This window comes from Anarhichas minor, unplaced genomic scaffold (genome assembly GCF_050575085.1).
Source record: "Anarhichas minor isolate MPS153535 unplaced genomic scaffold, ASM5057508v1 ptg000035l, whole genome shotgun sequence".
In the NCBI taxonomy this organism is placed as follows: Eukaryota; Metazoa; Chordata; class Actinopteri; order Perciformes; family Anarhichadidae; genus Anarhichas; species Anarhichas minor.
In genome coordinates, this window is record NW_027466481.1 from 378,812 (window position 1) to 399,561 (window position 20,750).

Consider the following 20,750-nt stretch of genomic DNA (forward strand, 5'->3'; position numbering starts at 1 on the left):
AGCACTAATAGTTTAAAAGTTTTTTTCTAATTACATACTAACAGCAGGTTTTGTACCAGGTCTGGACGCACAACATGCACATTGTATCCTCAATGGGACACTGATGCAGCCACTTTAAAGTACTTGTACCACAACAACCGCTCCTGTCAGTCACCCCAATCCCTCATCGACCGCCGTCCAATCAGAAAGCGATTTATTTTTTTAACAGACTTTGGGGGCCAATCAGGGCCGGCCCTGCATGTCTCCCCCTCTCCCGCTGAGGGGAGGGGAAATAACCTTATTTGGCCGTTATGACCTTATATGGGTCGCCGCCAGGGGGGCAGCAGTACGAGGCAGCCTGCTGGTGACACTTTCCCCCAAATTGTAGCTTTGCCTCTCGGAGATGGGGCGGACAGTTGAAGGGTGAAGCGATACACTCGAGCGGCAAAACGATTGTCGTGCGCGTTAACAGTCTCCGTTGAAGCTTCTGCTGCACGCGGACGATCACCGAGGATATTTAGAGTGCGCGTGTTGGGTAAATTAGGATCAGAACCTCACTGCGGCGCGCAAGGAACAAGAGGAACGGGGATTGCTTCGGGTCCTGCGCTTTACAACGTCTCCAAGAGCTTGCCGGGACTAAATATATCCGTCACAGGACAACATGAAATGCGGTCATTCAGGAGGCAGAATTTATCTCGCGCGAACCCAAACGCGGTAGGCTATTGAGCGGCGGAGAGACTGGAGCGAGCGGCTGAGAGGCGAAACATTGGTGTCTGTTGTATTCCGTCGTCTTTTCAAATTCTAGAGAAGAAGAAGTAAGATAGCGTATTATTATATTTTACAGCTGACTCAACCGGACTGACTTTTCCAAGAGGTTACACTCTGAAGAACAACGTGTTTATGGATTGCTGCGCACCGAGGGACACCGGGAGTTGTAAGCTTCGCTCTTTTGCATCGATCATGTTGATACCTCGCTGTTGCTGTGAACTTTGGTAGATGTTTGCAGAAAGACCGTATATAGATACACGTTTTGAATACAAACACGCTCATAAACGCGCAGATTGACCTCTGCAGAGAAAGTGGGAAGCGCCTTTTCGCCCCCCCCCTCGTTTTTCTCTCCCAAGACGTCGGGACGGATCTCTATCACTCAGTCGCTCCTTCTGTGATTTTAACAAAGACCAAAGTGTCTGGGGATAGCATGGCAATGGTAGTAAACCAGTGGCCAGAGAACATTTCTGCAGATCCGGGGTCCCAGCTCCAGATATGCGGCCAGGAGCCCGGCGGGGCGCCGGGAACCCCCAACGGTTCCACCCCGGGGAATGACACACTTTCCGGGGACAAGATCCCCAACGTGGACTGCATGGTGTGCGGGGACAAGTCCAGTGGGAAGCATTACGGCCAGTTCACCTGCGAGGGATGCAAAAGCTTCTTTAAGCGCTCGGTGAGGCGGAACCTCTCGTACACCTGCCGGGGGAACCGAGACTGTCCCATCGACCAGCACCACCGGAACCAGTGCCAGTACTGCCGGCTGAAGAAGTGCCTCAAAGTCGGCATGAGAAGAGAGGGTAAGACCATAGGTGTGTGACGGAAGTTCGCGTAAAGTTGTGGCTCATTTTGTTTACTAATCGTGTTTCTCTGTGTGTGTGAGTGACCTAATGTTGCTCAGTGTAAAATATCAATCTTAACAGGCCATTAAAGTCTGGAACTCAGCCGTAAAATATTTTACTGTCTCAAAATAAGCGACTAACTCTGAGGCTCTTCTCCCCGCCGCTGTTTGCATCAACGTCTAAAAGCGGAGATAATTACACGTGCAGCAAGAAAACATTTGAGAAATGTGTAAAGACAAACTTTTATTACACATTTAAAACTAAACACTCTTGCAGTTTTCTTTTGTTGGTCACTCTCATGTCCAACTGAATACGCGCCAGAGTGGGAATTTGTGCGTAAAATACGCGTCACGTTCTGTGATGCCTGTTGATCCTAACGTGTCACACAGTTTGTATCCACTGTTGCTATTATGGGTAAATAATCAGCCACCACCTGCGGCAAAACACAATGCTTACTTCACATTCTTTGACCAAATCCAGCGCCATTCACGCTGGTGCGCTCTGCTCTGTGAAATCCCTCCTTTGTCCGCTCTGTTTTAATTATGCTGTTTGCTCACCGACACCCAGAGCCGCTAGAAGAGGATGCCGCTACATTTGTTGTATTGTGTTGGATTAACAACGGGTCAGTTAGTTGCAAAGGGGAGCGGTGGCAACGTGTCGGCGGAGAGGAGCGCTTCCCTTATTGATTATCATTCAGCAGCGTCGTCCCATTCACGAGAGAGGAGATGGTGCATATTTTTAAAATAATGTTCCAAACCGAATGGAGCCAAAACATCTGTGCTGGCAGCGTTACTGATGGTTTTTGTTTGGTAATGCACTTTGGATTAGAGAAGCTCATGATTTAGAGGCGACCTATTTTATGATTAAAAGGTACAGATTTGTTAGAATTTTTTTTGGTAATGAATGAAAATGCCAAAATCAACGTGCACACCGCATATCACCTGAACGCATCCTCAAAAGTCCGAGTCCTTATTGAAGATGTCCCTCTTCGCCTCGTTTATTTTGTCTCTCAGAGGACAGAATGGGGTCAGCAGCAGCATCCCAGTGAGCAATCTTGCTCAAGGACACTTCGGCAGCGGATGTTTTAAAGGCAGACAGTGTCTCAACGACCCCTCCGCCCTTTGTTCTCTGTCTGAGTCAAAATGTAAATACAGTATATAGGCAGAAGGTGGAAATACCCGTTCTCCTTGGATGAGACGATCCCTTAAGGGATCGTCTCGCTCGTGCCCGCTCTCGCCCGCTCGTGCTGCTGGGCCTCTCTATGAGTGTGTGTGTGTGTGTGTGTGTGTGTGTGTGTGTGTGTGTGTGTGTACTGTACACAGTCTTACCTCATGTAAGATTCCCGCGAGCATCTTGGTTGGTGCTTCTTTACGAATGAATGAACCCGAGGAAATCGGCTGACGTCGCATCGTGTATAATGCAAAAATATCAGAATCCGTCTCGTGACGAGACTTCAAATACAATAACGTTCACACAAGCGAAACCTATCATTTTCAAATCATCTTATTTGTCCTATTTTGGAGATGAACGTTATTTTGCATGCAGAATATTTTTTTTACTTCCTGTGGCAAATCTTGTAATACGTGTTTCAAGTTTAATTGTTAAACGTTTTGTTAAATTTGTATTACAGTTTGTTTCGCGGTGTCGACCTTTGAGCCTTGAAGGCGTCATATTGTCCATGAGCCACGATATTTCTTATACACCTTAAGAATGGCATTAGTCTCGCTGCTCAGATGAGAACACATTACGATGCTTTGCTGAGCAGCTGCAGACTAGTCAAAAAGTTTAATCATTTAGCGTCTTGAACTTTTTTTTTTTTTCAGTTGGCAGGACATATTTCTTTCAATTCAGTTTGTGATAATTCAACAATTAAAAAAAAAAGATGAAGGTGAAGGAAATTCTTCAATTCAAAAGAATGTTTTTTTATATAGAAATAATAAGGTTTTAAAACTCATTATCTGCTCATTAGCTTCTTTTTTTTTGCAGTGCTGGCTTGTGCGTTAAAGGCTTAAATGTAGAGCAGGTCAGCTTACATTGGCGGAGCTCATCTGTTGGTGCATTCGAGGTCAGCAGGATTAAACTGTGTCCTTAAATCCTCTTTGTTGGCTGACTTCTGTTCATCAGCATTCATTTGTCTATTTAGGACATTTTTCGTTAAGACACGAGAACTGTCCGGCAATTTGGGAAAAGTAGAGAATCCCCAAACAGAATTTAACGACACAAATGGTTATATTGTGTTAAATGTGAGGCTGAGAAAGGTAGTGATCATAATTCATTCGAAATATTGTGCATGAATTACAGACATCCAATTCTCCTTTAGTTATCTAATCAAGACTCCCTTTGTTTTAATGAAGTACAAGTCACAACAAAGACATTTGTATATTTGTGTATATAAATATTCATGAATATTTTAAACAAAATCGTCATTATTTTATCTTAACATCTAAAGTGAATTAAACACTGCTGCGTCATAAAATCCCAACTGAAACTGTTGAAGCGCACGGCCCCGTCGTCCTCCCCTGAGGACACGAGACATGTTTTCTCTACATTATGCAACAGGTTCACTTAAGGTCGTGGAGGGGAGGCAGTGTTTATTCTCAGTGATGATCCAGGTGAAAAAAAAGGCGTTCCGATAATTCTCTTTGACATTTCCAACAATATGCGGAAGCCGCCGAAAAGATACTGTCAGAATAAAGCAGAAGGCCACAAGTGGAAATGCATGTTTGTTGTGCTAAAAGAGTTTGGCATGTTATGAATCATTTAAAATCTCTTTTTTTGCTTACTTTGAAATGTACTCGGAGCATATTGTCCATAATGTGCTTCACGTCCCGACGTAAGTACAACACGTCTGAGATGAAGTGCTGCTGGATGGAACAAGTGATGTGAATGTGTTGGTATATGACGTGTGATAGCAGAGTCCTGTTGGTGATGTTACTCCACCTTTACAGCACCGTTTGATATCACGAACACTGCTGCATGACTTTTCTGTTTAGGTTGAATGAATATTTAGCTTCCTGAGAAGACACGCTAAAAGTTTCATGAGTGGACCGCTTCAGATTTAGAGACAACTTCACAGAGTTTCATGTTCTGTTTTTTTTTCCCCTAAAGGAAGACGTTTGACCTCTTTCTGCAGTCTTGCTGTGTAGAACATGATATCATTTGTTGGAGACTTTTTATCCAGAGCTCTTTTCAGCACCATGCCTCAGTGGGAATCAAACCTCGAAAAAAAAACAAAAAAAAAACCTTGGCAGCGTTAGTGTCATTGTCTCCCCACACAGCTACACAGAACCTCGTCTGTGTCTCCGTCAGCACGGTTTCTAGGTTGAATAGGAAGCGGAGAAGCAAAGAGAATCAGCCTGACAGTTTGCTTTTGAACTGGAGTGAATGTTTTAATTTTGAAGCAGCCCACAAGGACGAGCAGCTGAGGACAGAGAGACACGTGTGGTGGTCTACTGCTCTGATTAATGCACGCGTACACAATGAGAATGTCATCTTGCCTTGAATCATACACCTGGGCGGCTGTGAGCACACTAAATACATGCAGACACGCCAACTTAATGGAGTGCAGTGATAGTAAATAGTCTCAACATCCGTTTGGATCACAGGAATCTGTAATACCCACATTCAACGTGCGCAGTGGGAATGCTGCTGCCTCCTCTCACCCACACTGCACTCTGACAAAATACCGACAGCGGCTGAAAATGTAGGTCAACCAAAACTAAAACATTAATAACAGACGGGCTCAAGTCAAAGTCCAAATGTGTGAAGCGTCCGGGGCCTCTCTCCAGTAAGTAAACAGTGACTAATCCAGTCATTCCCAAAGACTGGGTCGGGACCCCACAGGTGGGTCGCAGGAGATTTCATTAGGGTCGCCAAATATATTAGCAGAATTTCTTCCATATTTAACATTTGTATAACATTTGAGACCACATTAGAGAGCCTGAATGTTCCGAATTCTGCTGATCAGGAAGGGTTCACATGTTGCGTCTGAAAACGCGTGGAAGACGGCAGTCGTGCGGCTTTCAAAAAGTTCCAAAAGTTTAACTATTTATATCTCGTGGTGCAGCTGTGGCGTCCTGAAAAATAAGCGTATGGGAACATTCACGAGCCGCGACTTTGTCAAGATATTATAAGGTGATGCAGAAATGGCAGTAAAAATGCTCAGAAACGTTAATTCATGCACAAATTTGCTCTTATCATAATTTATACATAAGGCCTATTGGGAATTTGGTTTCTCATTGTTAAAAAGTGGGTCCCCAGAACACCAAAATACTGCAGTCTGGCCTCCTTTGGCTCCGAAAACCTTTACTTATAATTTAGCGATTGACAAATGTAAATACTTAACCCCTGTCACCACACTTGTAGTCATTATCAGAGGCCTCTAAGAAGTAAATGGCTCCCATTCACAAATCTTTCAGTGCTGCCCAGCTTCCATTAAAGTAATACACAGCAGCCCCTGGTGTTATTATCTCCAAGGATACCTTAATATTACAGAATACATGATTGATGATGTTTTTTTAATGTTTTTGGACACATCAAGGTGACGAGTGTCCTCTCTAAAACGGTTATGCTTCCTTCTGCACATTCCAACGCATCACTAATGTGACAAAAGTCATGTGACCCTCTCAGGTGCATTCAGTCAATCAACTCTAACAAACAGACTGACTCCGGACTGTTTTGCTTTGAGTCTTTAAGTGGCTCAACCTGTTTTTGTGTGTCACTTGGGTCTCTTGTAATAACACACACACACACACACACACACACACACACACACACACACACACACACACACACACAAGAAAGGGGCACAGAATCTGTCTGGAACATTTAACCCCAACAAGGCTTCTGCTTCCGTCTGCCACGCATCCATTCTCTATTATAGCGCTGTGGGGGAATCTGTGTGCATTTATAATTTAGGCATCTAGTTGATGATCTTACGAGGCTCACTGAGTGGGAGTGCAGCTGTAGTAATGGCAGAAATGGATAAAAAAATAAGCAATACGTTTCAAAAACGTTTCCTATTTGTCTTTATTTGGAACAGTTTTTACATTTAAATAAATATGGGGTATTGGGCAGTCATGTCCTCCACTTCTAATTTGAAGGAGGCTCTTCTCTGACCACAGTTATATTATCAAAGACTCATTTCACCTTTTCCCCATTTAACCCCTTGTAGTTTCTGGCTGTGCGGATACAATGGTTTTGGTCGTATTTGCTTTGGTTTTCATGTCCGATCTATAAATACAACAGGAGGTATGGCAAAGCAATGCCAAGAAAATGTGAAAATATGGTTGTTTTTTGTTGCCCAAAATAGAAGGATTCATTCGTTCTCAATAGCAAAAGCCTCTGAAACAGCTTGACGTGAAGCTACAACTCTGTGCTGCAACACGGCCTAACGATGACTCACGTGTGGGTTGGTTAGAAGCACCAGAAACAAAAACCCACACACTTCCACTGCAAGTCTCAGTGGCAGATATCTCATATCTTGAAAAAATAAAAAATAAACCAAAAATATATGCTACATACCACTAGGGATAAGTGGGAGTAAATATGTAGGGTGAACTGGCCCTTTAAATGTATTGCCCATCTGAGAAAACAGCTCCAGTACTAAAATGTGCTTTTTGAAAACTCAAATAATTCAAGTCATATAGTTTCTATTTGTACTGTCTGATGATAATAACAACAACTGAGAAAGTACAAGTAAAGCCAAGCAGCTAATAGGTGTTTTTTCTAAGAACACTTGAATGCTCAGATGTCTTCTCTAAAGGAAACACATGGACGTAGCCGTGCTGTGCCCACTGTGTGTTAAGTAAAGAGGAGAGGGGAGGGGTTGTGCGTTAAGTGTAAATAAGGATAGTGTGAGTCACTGAGTTTGGGGTGAATTTAGTTAACTAATTAATTCAGGAACTGCCTCATCAAAGTCTGAGACAGGGACAGAGGCAACTGCCTCCACGCGCGGCAGAGCAACCAAACTTCCTCACGCAAAGCTCCCCTAACCCTCCATGGCTCTGTCGCTCTCTGTCTGTGTCACTGTTTTCCCTCTCGCTCCTGCACTGCCTCCGGTTTTTCTGCACTCTCGTTCTGATGCGGCTCTCGCGTTTCGCCGCATACCTCTCTGCTCTTTCATGCTTCGACACACAACTGAGGACAGAGTCAGACCTCTTTCACTGTGCAGATGGCTTGTTAGTGAGGGTTAGCTGAGTGCTAACGTTGTTGTGAACAGCAACACTTCAATACAAACAAATAGTCATTTTGCCACGCTCTATTTCTTTTCTTTTTCCCCCCTTTAGTCGGGAACTATTAACACTTTTCAACTTTTGTACCATTAAACGTATTAAATGCTACACGTTCAGTGTTGTCTTTCACTTACTTTTATTTTATCAACTAGTATCAACACATTGCAACAGTATCTTTAAACCTTCAATAACAGTTTTTTGTTACCACTAGGTGGCAGCGGAAACAAGCTGTAAACAAAACATTGACATATTCAAAAGTTCGACAAGGCGAACTTGTTGGAAAACAGTTGTTTATTTACACACTCAACTTTTGTTTTTAAATGAATTCCTGAGGGAAATATCTGGCTGTTTAGCTGCTAACTGCTGCTGCCTGGTGCTAAGCAGGTAGGGTACAGTGGGGTTTTTAAGAGCCAAATCAAGAAACCAAAACAAGCTGAAAGATGCCAAAATAATAAATATCTATAGAGTAGTCATGTGATCCGTTAATGTCAAAATATAGATTATAGCAGCTGTAATAGAGAACCGTTCTGAAATGTGTTGTAAATGCTGAACACAATCAGTGTCACCATCAGTGTTCTCTTCTTTTTCTGGCAGCATGAACTATTTGTTGAGAATAAACAGAACTCTAGCATAAGAGCTTGCTCTTGCACAATAGCACACAATGGGACAAATGCTGTGGACCATGGACTCAACCAGCCACAGTCCACACAGTATCATATCCGTTCCATAGAAACAAGTTGAAAGTAATATATCTTATTAACAGCCCAGTGGCTCTAAAGAGCAGCTTCACAATGGAGCATCACCGCTGTTTGATTGACAAAATATACATGAGAATTTCAGGGTGGAGACCAGGTACTCAAAATAAATAATCCGCTAACTTTTTCTGCTCCGTATCATCAGGTCGGTTGTCTCTGTATCTCGAACTCTCTCCTGGTTTACACATTAGCTCCTCTCTGCCTCCTATCTGACTCTCTTTGGGAGCTTTGCCCTGCTGCGGAGCAGTGACCTGCAGGTCAAAGTTCAGGGCCGAAATAAAACTAGCAGAGATATCACTCTATCGCTATTTATTTTGGTTTTACGATTGTGTATTTATGATATTTCATTGATTGCAGATGTGACATGGAGAGACCGGCACAGGTTCATGCAGAGAAATGTGTTTCTTTTGTTGCTGGCCAATGGAGGCTTTAGAAATGGAAAATCTACTTATTAAACGCAACTGTCAGACTGAGCCGAATCTATAATGCGTCTGTGTTGCCCCGGCACCGTGACCTTTTAGTCCAAACGTTGATAGGCCTTAATTGTATTTAGCTGCTGTAATTCCACTAACAGTCTGACCCAGAGGCTAATCCAGGGCAGCCAGGCAGCGAACTGTGCACTCTGCCAGCTGCCATTTGCTGAAGTGGCATTTTGAAAGTCGCAGCTGAAATGTCCCATGGTACCTCTGTTTGCATGCACTTTCCTCTTCGCCCTCATTTCGTGCCCTACCTACGTACACGGGATGCTGTTTTGTTTTGGGTTTTGGGGATTTGTTGGTCTTTTTTTAGTGCCCTTTTTTTTCCGCCCTCAATTTGGTATCAGAATAATTTAGTTTGCCAGGAAGAATGACTTTGTACATCGATCAGATTTCAAGTTCAAGCTCAGTCAAATACATCGAGCTAAGCCACAGTGCACCAATTAAAAAGCAGGAAACAGCTTATGGCAGACTCCCAAATCTGACTTTACTCCCATCCCCCCTCTGTTATTCTCTATCTCTCTGACCCTGCTTTCCTTTTTTTGTCTTATCCTCAGGCATCTGTTGCTCTCTAATGTCATTTCTGGCTCTCTCGCTCTCTCGCTGCCCTCCTCTCTGTCAAGATACTACATCTCTCTGTCTCTGCATTGTCTGTCTGCCTGTCTTTCTCTCCATTCTTTTGGACCTTTCCATAATCACCCCTTGCTCCCTTTCCTCTCTCTCTCTCTCTCTCTCTCAGTCCAGCCGGCTGTAGGCGAGAACGAAAAACAGAGAGTGATGTGTTTCAGTCAGAAGTCCTCAAGTGCGCTGCCTCTCAGCCACGAGTGACCCCCACAATGAGGCTTTTGAAAAGTCAAGAGGATCAAGTATATTCGCCACCATCCGCAGGATTAACCACGAATCAATTTGAGAGCAGATTAATAGCTGTGAATTCACATATTAGCGACATGAGAGGCAGCGGGGTACCAACAGGTCGTGGAATTTATGGAACGTCATTGAATTTGGAAGAATTTGATGTATTCCTTGTGAAAGTCAGGACAATGTGTTTCACGGCGGTGAGGAGCCCAGAAGAAGAGGAAACCAGGTTGTTGACCCCCTGTAGAATAGATTTTATTTTATTCTTTTAGATGACGTTAACAAGCCAGGGCAGAGTGACAGTTTTAGGTTATGGATGTGCTCTGACTTAGACATGGACAGTCGGGGAAGAGCTTTTCCGGGGACTGTCCTCTCAGGGAACACGACAGAATCGGTCCTTTCAGCAAGTGCCCTAAAGTGACACATGCTAAAGTTCAAGCCAACGAAGCCCTCCAGCTGCCTTAGATGTGATGACTGTTGTGCCTCGTGAGCAACAGAGGAAGTCGGGTGATGTTATTGTAGAGCGGCGAAGTCCACGCAGTTAGGAGGTCTCAGGGACTCCTCCCAACAAAACGTCAGATCCCGTTTCCTGTTTCCTCCCGACAGTCAACGTTTTTTTTCTTGTAACCATGATCACGATCATCCAAAAGCTTAACCACGTGTTTATTATTGTAACCATGATAACAAAGGTCCCCTAACCTTAACTAAGTACTAAGTAACAAACCACAATGATTAGCCAACCCTAACCAAGGTGTTTCTGTGCCTAAACCTTAACCCTAGATTGTCCAATGATAGACTGATTTATTTTACTATTTTTCTTTGTCATGAGTAAAATGATTAAATGTGTTTCTAAAGAGCAGCTACAAACAAGTAGTTTGACGTCTAATTTGGGGGACTTGTTGAGTTCTGTTGCTTCTCTCTCGCCGACAGCAACAGCTCTGTATGCTTTAGCAGTCTTTCCCTTCAAGCTCAAAGCACCTCAGAGGGACTAAAAACACATTTGACCAGGTAATCTTTGTGGAAATTGCACTGAGACTACTTTCCCCCCTACTGCTCAAGGCGGCGTTTCATTTTCTTTGGCTTGTGAAACCCCGCAAAGACAGACACGTGCGGCTAATCCGACAGCCGTCCCTTGCAAAGGCGAGACGAGAGCTGCTGGAGTGCGAGAGACAAGGAATGTCCCCATTGTGCAACGTCTTTGTGACAGGCAACACCTCTCCACAGCTCGGCCCAGCGAGACTGCGCTGTTTGCGAAAGGAGGCCGCATTCTTTTCCGGGAGCACGCGGGTTGACACAAGTTCACGGAGAAAACTAGTACTTTGAGGTCAACACCTTTTGTGCTGAGGTATTTTTTTTTTCTGCTCAAGAGGACAGGCTAGAATTAAAGGCCTTTTTTTTTTTTTTTTTTTTTTAACGCTCTTGAGTGATTTGACCTCCCGTTTCTCAGACGTGCCACGGTGCGTTCAATTGACACAGCTGCCGTGTGTGAGGTGACAGGTGATGCAGAGTTGAAAAGCATTTTTCCAAACCCCCTCCTCCTCCCTTTTTATTTCACCCCTCTCTCCACCTCCAGCTTCCACCTGTCTCTTTATGTAAACCGCCGCTCTATATCTGAAGCCTCATCTCAGGCTATATTCAAATACACTGAACTCTGCACCTTCTCTCTCTTTCCCCTCTCCCTGCCCTTAATCTCCCCTTTCTCAACTTATCACCTCTCGATCCCTCCCTCTCCAACTTATCTCGCCATTTCACCCTTTTACCTAATTTTTTCCCTTCACATGCGGCCTCCCCTCTGCATTCTCATTCCCCCCCCCCCCCCCCATCTCTCTCTGTGTAACAGTAGATGGAGTTATTAGTCAGACAGTGGGGATGACTGAACAGGTGTTTTCCAAATGGGCCTTTTGAGCATTCACTGCATCATCATCGCCCCACAGGGGGGGTGTTTTTGTGTGCGTACGAGAGCTTGGCCTCTGCGTGCCCTTTTTCTCCTCGGGCTGAGCCATTTGCCAGTAAAGGGAGGGTGGGTGTTCGACGGGGTGAGGCATGTTACCCTATTCCTGTGTGGTACGTGCATGTGTATATGCATATGCGGATGCATAACATATGTAGGTGTGAAGAAGTGGTATATCTGTACCAGCTGCTGCTTGTCATTACTCATTGATGCACAGCAGCAGGGGCAGAGTGGCCTTGGCCTGGCCACTTTCCGCCGCTCCACAGAAAAGACGAGCGCTGACATATTTAGGAGTCAGAGAAATGTTCCCGTCGCCACACTTTTTGCCCCTTTGACCTTATTCTGTGAACCCCGCCCACCCGACACATTTGACATGCCCAATTTCCCTCCTTCTCCTCCGTCTTTGTCTCCTCTACCTTCTGCTTCTGCTGCAGGCTTTAAGGTTTCACTTCATTTAACGTTCAGAGGCCATTTGGATGTAGACCAGGTTTGGGTGTAGACAGGTTTTGGGTGTATCTCACTCTGTTAAAAAGTGCACTTTTCAGGCAGACAGAGATGAAGACATACGCAGAGCGAAAATAAACAGATGCACTGGAAAAATGTTACATATTCATGGTTAAAAGTTCAGATTAGTGCGGCCGAATTCTCACCTTCACCTGTCTTGTTTTTCCATCAGCTGTACAGCGAGGACGCACATCGAACTCCCAGAGCAGCCCAGGACAGTACCTGACCAACGGCACCGATCCGTACAACGGCCAGCCCTACCTATCCGGCTTCATTTCTCTGTTGCTGCGTGCAGAGCCCTACCCCACATCTCGCTACGGGGCCCAGTGCATGCAGGGAAACAACCTGATGGGCATTGAGAACATCTGCGAGCTGGCGGCCAGGCTGCTCTTCAGTGCTGTTGAGTGGGCCAAGAACATCCCTTTCTTCCCCGATCTGCAGCTCATGGACCAGGTAAGCCTGCCGCTTTGACGACAATTAATTTAAATTTAAATATCCAACTCCAAAGGTTTAGTTTGATATTTTGGGCTTATCGCGTTCTTGCCAAGAGTTAGATGAGAAGATGGAAACTCTTGTGTCTGTATAGTAGATACAATGCTACGGCCAGCAGCACGTTAGCCTAGCTTAGCATAAATACTGGAAACAGCTGGCCTGGCTCACCAGCACCTTTAAAGCTATAAACTGTCATGTTATATCTCATTTATTGGATACGTACAAAAACCAGCGTGTAAAAATGTGTCCCAAGGACGTTACTGTACCTGGCCTCATCAAAGTAAGAGCCAGGCTATGGTTCCAGTCTTTGTGCTAAGCTAAGATAATTAGCCTAGCACAAAGACGGGAATTTGCTTTCTTACAGAGAATTAGATGATAAAATGAGAACCACACTCGCGCTAAATATCAAGCTAGAGCTAATGCTTAGTTGCCTGTAGCTTCATATTTAGTGTAAATGAGTGTGGTTATCATTTTAGCATCTAATTGTCTTTTCATGTGAAATTGGCTTTTCAGTAAAGCATGCAAGAGGAACATACATAAGGGATTGGATTTTAGCCTCCGAATGTAGAAAATTAGCATCAGGATGTTCATATTGTATATGATATACAGTATATAAAGTAATGGGTGTCTTTATTACATTTCACCCAAAACTTTGCAACATGTTAACATTTTTCACATCACATTTCTTCAGTTCGTGTTTGCTTTTAAAGAAATGTTGAGCCCGTAAAATAACACAATTAAATTCTCCCGTTCAACTTCATCCAAACCAAAAGAAAGCTGTTATCCAATGGAAGACCACAGTTACATGAAGTGTGATTAATAAACGGTTTCTTTATGACATCTGGCCCCCTCATTACAAATAATTGAGCTTCTAAATATTTGTTTTCCTTTTCATTATTTGAGAATCATCATCACTCATGGGCATATAAAAATAAATTCTGTTGTGTTATTATTCGCTGAAGGGAGAAAGCGGCACAACAAACCCAATGTCAATGCTGCACATGTAGATTTATACCAGCTGTAAAGTCTTGGCACGGAGGAATCGCCTGACCTATAAATATTCACATGCACCTTGGGCCGACATATCACAGATATGTCATGCTGTAGCTGCACCATATCATTAATTTACCATTAACGTCACGTCAAGATGTCCCGTATCTCACAGTGAGTGCTTTAGAAATGTGCCACCAGTTTTATGCTTTCTATAAACCCGCTTTGTTGAATTATTTTCAACCTGCTATCAAAACACTCTGTTTACACCAACTTAACTTCACTGCATCCACATTTTAAATGATGTGTCTAGATTACCCAGGGTAGACAAAATAATGTAAACACCTATAAATGGAGAACATGTGCTATTATTTTAAATGCTGCTACAAAGGGGAGTCATATGTGGTTGGATTCCCATTGCAGGCTGTGTCAACCACCTGTATCCACATCCTTCATCTTGTGACTGCTCCTCCTCATATATAAAAAATCATGATTTTTTTTAAGCAATTGTGCCTGTCAAAATCTTTAAATAATCAAATAATTGCACGAATGATTTGCACTTTGGAGCGGTGCCATTTTCCGTTGTGATCAAGTCGCAAGTTTTTGTTAACCCAAACTATATATTAAAATCCCAATGTTGCCATATTATATATTCTTCTTCGTGCCATAACACCTCCTCTTGTAATATTTATGACCTTTAACACTGACAGTAACCGTTTTGTCACATTAATTCGTCCTTACAATCAGTTTATAAAAGGTGCTCTCTGTTAGCTTTGTGCCATGAGCCTGGTTTTGTGTGTGTGCTTCCCTCTTCCTTCAATGAATGAATATATTACTTGTTGGGAAACAAATATGTGAATGAATGGCGCTCCTGTCCTGTATCTCGTCTGCATTTAGTCTCTTATAATGTGACCAAATTCTAACCATCTCCAAAGGATTGTTAGCTGTTTCTTGCATCCTGTGACACTTGCAATGAATGTGTATTTGTGCTATTGAAACACAGATTGACTCATGTTCATGCTTGGTGGGGATGAGCTGTGTGTGCAAACCTTCTCAAACATGATGTAACATTTTTAAACATCATTCCTGTTACACACATTTTAATTGATTCAACCCTGTAAACATGCCTTTAGAATTTTGAATACATTCCTACGTTTTATGTTTATGATTAAAAAATAGACATATTGTAGAAATCTCAAATCCAGATGTGTCGACCACATGATTTAAATCTGATGTGTTTTTTTTTGAGACATCCTGCTGAGTGAAAGAAGCTTCCTCCCTGTAATAACCACTTTACGCGACCTGTTTTCCTAGGTGGCGCTGTTGCGCATGTCATGGAGCGAGCTCTTCGTGCTCAATGCCGCCCAGTGCTCCATGCCGCTTCATGTGGCCCCTCTGTTGGCAGCTGCAGGCCTGCACGCATCGCCCATGTCAGCGGAGCGCGTGGTGGCCTTCATGGACCACATCCGTGTCTTCCAAGAGCAGGTGGAGAAGCTGAAGGCCCTGCAGGTCGACACGGCAGAGTATTCCTGCCTCAAGTCCATCGTGCTCTTCACGTCTGGTGAGTTTGAATAAAGCACATGTGTCATATAAAGAGTTGAGAGTCACAGGGAAACTGCGTTAAATGTCAATGGTGTCACGTAACGTTAAAACAGGATGTCGAAGTAGGATTTAACTAGTGGTGGATGGCTCCAGACTGTTTAATGGAAAGTTTATAAGTAATTAGAAATCCATGCCCCAAAAATGTCAAATATATGGTATTACTGCTCTCTAAGCTCTCTAAGAAAACAAATCGGAAAGAAAAAGAAATAGGAGAAACCTCAGGAGAGGAAATTTAAAGAGCAATCCTGCCAGACGATTGGAAAAGATACTTAGAAGATATATAAACACTTATATTTATGTAAAGTTGAAACAGTTCATAACAAAATAAAGTTTAACAGTAGCTTTAAGCTGAATGTTGTTGTAATAAATCAAATATAGGTCCAAAAGAATTATTTGAGACTAACATTTTCAATAGGAAACAGTCCTTTCACTTGATCTTCATCCTCTACTCAAACTCGGACTCAGAGAGGATCGTGGGTAGATTCTGATGTCAACAAAAACATCACCTCTCTCCTGAGAGTAACTTTACTATTGCTCCGGCAGAACGGGAAGAATTAGCAGGCCGGGTGAGCTGACTTCTTTTTGGCACGGGAACATTCTCTTAATTGGTTTATTCATGTCGACAGGGACACTTAATCGCAGGGTATCAAAGCACATGTAAACAGCTCAACCTGAATTTAAGAAATAGGAGGGTTGTTTTGTGCATTTAAACATTGCCAAGTAAACTCCAGCAAATAGTAAAACTGTTTATTTATCGGGGCAAGATACAACCAATGAATTAAATCATAAATATGTATTAATATATTATCGGTATAGAAATTAAAACAGAACTTTAAATTATTGCCTTATATTGCTGATGTCTGCTTAAGAGCTCAAGTCATTTTTACGTAAAGTCTGAACTGGATGCCATCAGATAAATGCAACGGCTGCAGCAGCAGGAGGTGAAATGTGCACAGGAAGAAATTAAATGTGCATCTTGTGGTGCCTTGTTAGGAGCAATGTAATCAATCTCTTCATAATTATCTCCTTTGCACAAAAAAAATGAATAAAATGACTTTAATCATTTCAAGTTGTCGAGGACATACTTCTCATGTTGTATCGATTGAAAATGTCCGCAGTGTATGAATATCCAGCAAAATGCTTAACATACAGCATGCGTCATTCTAGGCCTGTGTACTGTTGCACAGTATAAAAGAAGAGAAGAAGAAGAAGAGGATGCGAGCATCTCTTCCACTGAAAATGGTCGAAAATAACGGCTTTAATGCCAAAACGTTTAGGATCTATCAGTGAGCATTTACATAACTGACACCTATGTCTGCAAGACAGGAAGCCACTTAACACATAGAAGAAGCAATGTTACCCATTATGTCTAAAAAGCTAGATAATTAACAGCATTGTTTACTCAATAAGAAGAGATGCTTTAAGCATTCATTTGTATGTTATGAAAGGGGGCGACGACTGCGAGACACACTGACCAAGAGAGAACCAAAGTCCGGTCCAAGATTGTGAATTTGGACCATTACTTTGATGATTTAACCGTAAAATTAGAAGTTCTTAGTGCCAAGAAACATCTCTTCCCTCTGCTGTGTTGAAATCCAGTTTGAGCTCACAGACAGACTCACGAGGCCGACTTCAACTGTGCTTAACCCGCAACCTCTTCACCTCCGGCGAGGCTGGCCGAGACGTGACCTCTAATGCTGCAGCAGATATTGTCTCGTTGGCTCCATATGCAAATGCTTCTGCTACAGTCCTCCCACTAGTCAGTCATGGTCTCTGCCCTCCATGAATTTCACTGTAATTTGATCGCTCTTTAATACTGTAAAAGACCGCTATTCTCCCTCACGTGTGCCTCACTTAAATCACTTCTCTTTTTTTTAGCTGGGGTTAACCGTAAGATTTTACCTGAATCTTTGACGTCAGTATTTAGATTTAGATTTAGATTTCTGCCCGTGTAATACATGTCACATTTTGTTGGAAAAACGTATAGACAAGTGGTCAATTACTTATTCGTTGACATTGCACCAAAAGAAAGTTTAGATAGAGACAGATCAATTATATATACACACATGCTAATCTTTTGGTAACTTCTTACCTGCATGAAACAACTCTCAGTTGGATGTACTGACAAAGAAAGTACCTTTCTGCAAGCACAGATTTGTCTATTTATAGCTGTTTGCATCCAAAGCTCTTAACCCCCCCCCCCCCCCCCCCCCCCCCCCCAAATAAAAAACAGGACTTGAGCTTCACACCCTCCTCCCTGTGTTGAATTATGTTCTCCCCACTGAGCTGCAGACACGATTAAATCAAAATACAATGGTATTACATCTTGAGGAAACCCATGAGATGGCATTGTTTTGATACTTCTTGTATACAAACCCCGTTGAGGTTTATCCCAACAGTCACTGGGCTCCAGTGCCAGACAAAATACTGTCACATCTGGGATACTTCACGGAGAGATCATGCTTTGTGACCCAGGGGGAAACGGAAGGTGAAGAAGCCAACACTGAGATGTGTCTCGTCCCTGTTGATTTTTTTTTTCATTTATTGCATTTTCCCTCTTTTCTCCCTTGCGTGGCTTGTCGGATGCACTCTGTGTGTACCTAGCGCCTCTCTGCCATGTATGTATGTGTCTGTAGATCCACCTCTCCCCTGCTCTCATCAGCCATCTCTCCTCCTTGATCGCATCTATTATTGAAACCAGTCATCCACCCCTCCTCCCTGTACGCTCCCCAACCCCAAGCCCAAGCCCAGCACAGGCCCCGGGACCCCTGCCCCCACCACGGGAGTTGAATTATGTATGGTGGGTTTCAGTGAGACGGAGAATTCGCAACAGCCCCGGCCATGACCTACATAACCCCTGTAGCCCTGAGCATCCCATGTGACTTCCCTGTATGCGGGCAGATGTACCCACATGTATACACGTCGTAAAAAACTGCAGATGTCTTGCAAAGAAGACAATGCATTTAGTGAAACGTGCAGATACTAACACAGAAATTTGAATTTAATGGAGACAGACATGCTCACACGCACACTCTAGACAGACCCGTTAATAAACCTGACTCCTGCAGACTTGGTAGGATGAGCTAACAAGCTTAGACAAACACCAATCGTCTTTCACCTCCCTCCGACTCCCCTCCCTCCGCTCCTCCTGTGAAGCCTAGTCCCATCAAGCCACATCAGAGAGCGGGCATCTCAGCGCTGCCACCCTGATCCTTCACCCCCACTGACCCTGTGTGTGCCCAAGGATCAGACAAAAGAACACGCCGTTTGGCATGTAAGGGCGCCCACAGAGCTGTCGCTTCGGCACGCGATGTGGTTTCAGTCCCACAGACAGCTTTACTAATCCCAACCAGGCAGGGACTGCCTTGTCACGCAGGACCCAAAATGGCAGCCCGAAAAAAGAAAGCAGTCCAGCTGCCCCCTGAGTGGAAGGGAAATACAGCTGAGGTGGGAGCAATTATTCACTCAGAATGATGAGAATAGTGGCCGCTGAGGGTGGGGAGGGGTGGACACACTCGATTAAAATATGACGTAAATTACTTTTTTTTTGTTGTAGTGGCGCTAAGGCCCAGCAGGGTTTACACAGGGGACAGATCAAAGTGTGAGATGACAAAGGGGACCAACGATGCAAGGTGACAGGTTAAAACCTACGGGCCAGCGCTTTTAGACCAAAAGAACGCGCTTGAGAAGAAATTGCCCTCATCAAAAAACCTGTCTTCCAAACGAGGGTTCATTCAGGGGGCAGAGTCACAGAGCACTCCCACTCAATGTACAGTATGTGGCACAGTACAGTGAATTGTGTCTTTGTTTTGAGTTCACACATCTCTGATCCCCTTTGCTAAATCCCCCGTGCTCGCCCCGGCACACAGAGGGTGTGAAAAGTATCGCGCACAGTGTTACGCACTCTTATCGGCTGTGCGAGACTCTTGCCGAGGGCGGGGGCCCGGCGGCAGGGGAGGTGTGAGGAGGAGGGAGGCAGAACACGACCTCCGGCTGCGGGGAAAGGGAACGCTGTAGTGTGCTGTGAACCACAGGGGTAGTAGTAGATACGCATCTCTGCAGTGACAACCTTGATTTCACCAACTTTGAGCAAGATTCCTCTGACTTGAGGAATTTGAAATAAAAATAAAGCAACTGTCAGCACTTCATTACATTTTATTACCCTTGAGCCACTTATCACAAGTTCAATTTTTGCAAAATCTAAACAGTCAGTTATCAGACTACACAATGTTGATTTGATGAAAGGTCATTAAGAAAAAAAAAAAGACATTTGTCATGTGTCCCATCTAGTGTTTCATTGCTAATAATTTGTACTTTCTTGCATGGTGACACTGTAATAAGGATTCTGCTTGACAAACCATAAATCTCTCTTCCTTCCCTGTAGATGCTATGGGGCTATCAGACGTCGCCCATGTGGAGAGCATCCAGGAGAAGTCCCAGTGCGCCCTGGAGGAGTATGTAAGGAACCAGTACCCCAGCCAGCCAAACCGCTTCGGACGCCTCCTCCTCCGCCTGCCCTCCCTGCGCATCGTCTCCTCTCCGGTCATCGAGCAGCTGTTTTTCGTCCGCCTGGTAGGCAAGACGCCCATCGAGACGCTGCTCCGCGACATGCTGCTCTCGGGCTCCAGCTACAACTGGCCCTACATGCCCACCGTGCAGCGCGACCGGCCCATCTCCCTCCACTACAACGAGAACGGGCCCTGAGGTGGCGAGGCAGACGAGACAGAGGAGGAGGAGCTGTGGGAGAAATGCAGGCTTGAACGTCCATCTGACTTCTCACCCATCCACCCAGCCATCCATCCATCCTTCATTCATTTCAACGTCTCCCTCACCATTCCGCTCAAAAAACCCAAACTGACAATGTAATCCATTACCGTCCCGGTTACACAAGCCAGCCAATCATAGACGGTGCAGTCTACCTTTTGAGATGTGGCGCGAGATGGACAAGTTGGTAGAACAAGTTATTGCGCAGTTCACCAGCAGGTCTGTTGGACTCACTTCAGATGTCAGTCTCAAACCCCATGAAAACAGATGCAGAAAAAAGACAAAACAGTTGGTTTATTGTTGGTGCTAGCCTACATTTACAGAGGCTGTGTACGAGCATCTCAGTAGGACGGATACTGAGCAAGGGCTTTGCCAATGGGACTCTAAAACCAAGAGCACAAGGCCCACTGTATAATATACCAATTTTTTGAAAAGAAAGCCTGAAGCCATTAAAAGAAGACAAATGCCAAAATGTCTTGGACTTTTGCAGAGGATATGTTTTAATGTGCGTGTGTTTGTATTAGCACTGTTTATATGGAGAG

At 44.0% G+C, this 20,750-nt stretch overlaps 1 protein-coding gene across 2 annotated transcripts; it reads left to right on the forward strand.

Annotated features, from left to right (window-relative positions):
• The first annotated feature begins 1,162 nt into the window (after window positions 1–1,162).
• On the forward strand, window positions 1,163–20,148 carry nr2f5 (nuclear receptor subfamily 2, group F, member 5). 2 transcript variants are annotated; one of them, XM_076106782.1, is made up of 4 exons: window positions 1,163–1,556; window positions 12,533–12,813; window positions 15,157–15,403; window positions 19,829–20,148. In XM_076106782.1, exons 1-4 carry the CDS (start codon window positions 1,178–1,180, stop codon window positions 20,146–20,148), a joined length of 1,227 nt encoding a protein of 408 aa, XP_075962897.1. In that variant the 5' UTR covers window positions 1,163–1,177. The 2 variants fall into 2 exon arrangements, with proteins under 2 accessions (XP_075962897.1, XP_075962896.1); XM_076106781.1 differs by having other exon boundaries at window positions 1,178–1,544.
• Window positions 20,149–20,750: the final 602 nt, after the last annotated feature.

What these genes read in the sequence shown, in the direction of transcription:
- nr2f5 (XM_076106782.1), top strand. Translation starts at nt 1,178, where the DNA reads ATGGCAATGGTAGTAAACCAGTGGCCAGAGAACATTTCTGCAGATCCG. An exon ending in AAGAGAGGGTAAGACCATAG is followed by an intron (nt 1,557 to 12,532) that starts GTGTGTGACGGA and finishes TTTTTCCATCAG; the next exon opens with CTGTACAGCGAGGACGCACA. An exon ending in CATCGTGCTCTTCACGTCTG is followed by an intron (nt 15,404 to 19,828) that starts GTGAGTTTGAAT and finishes CCTTCCCTGTAG; the next exon opens with ATGCTATGGGGCTATCAGAC.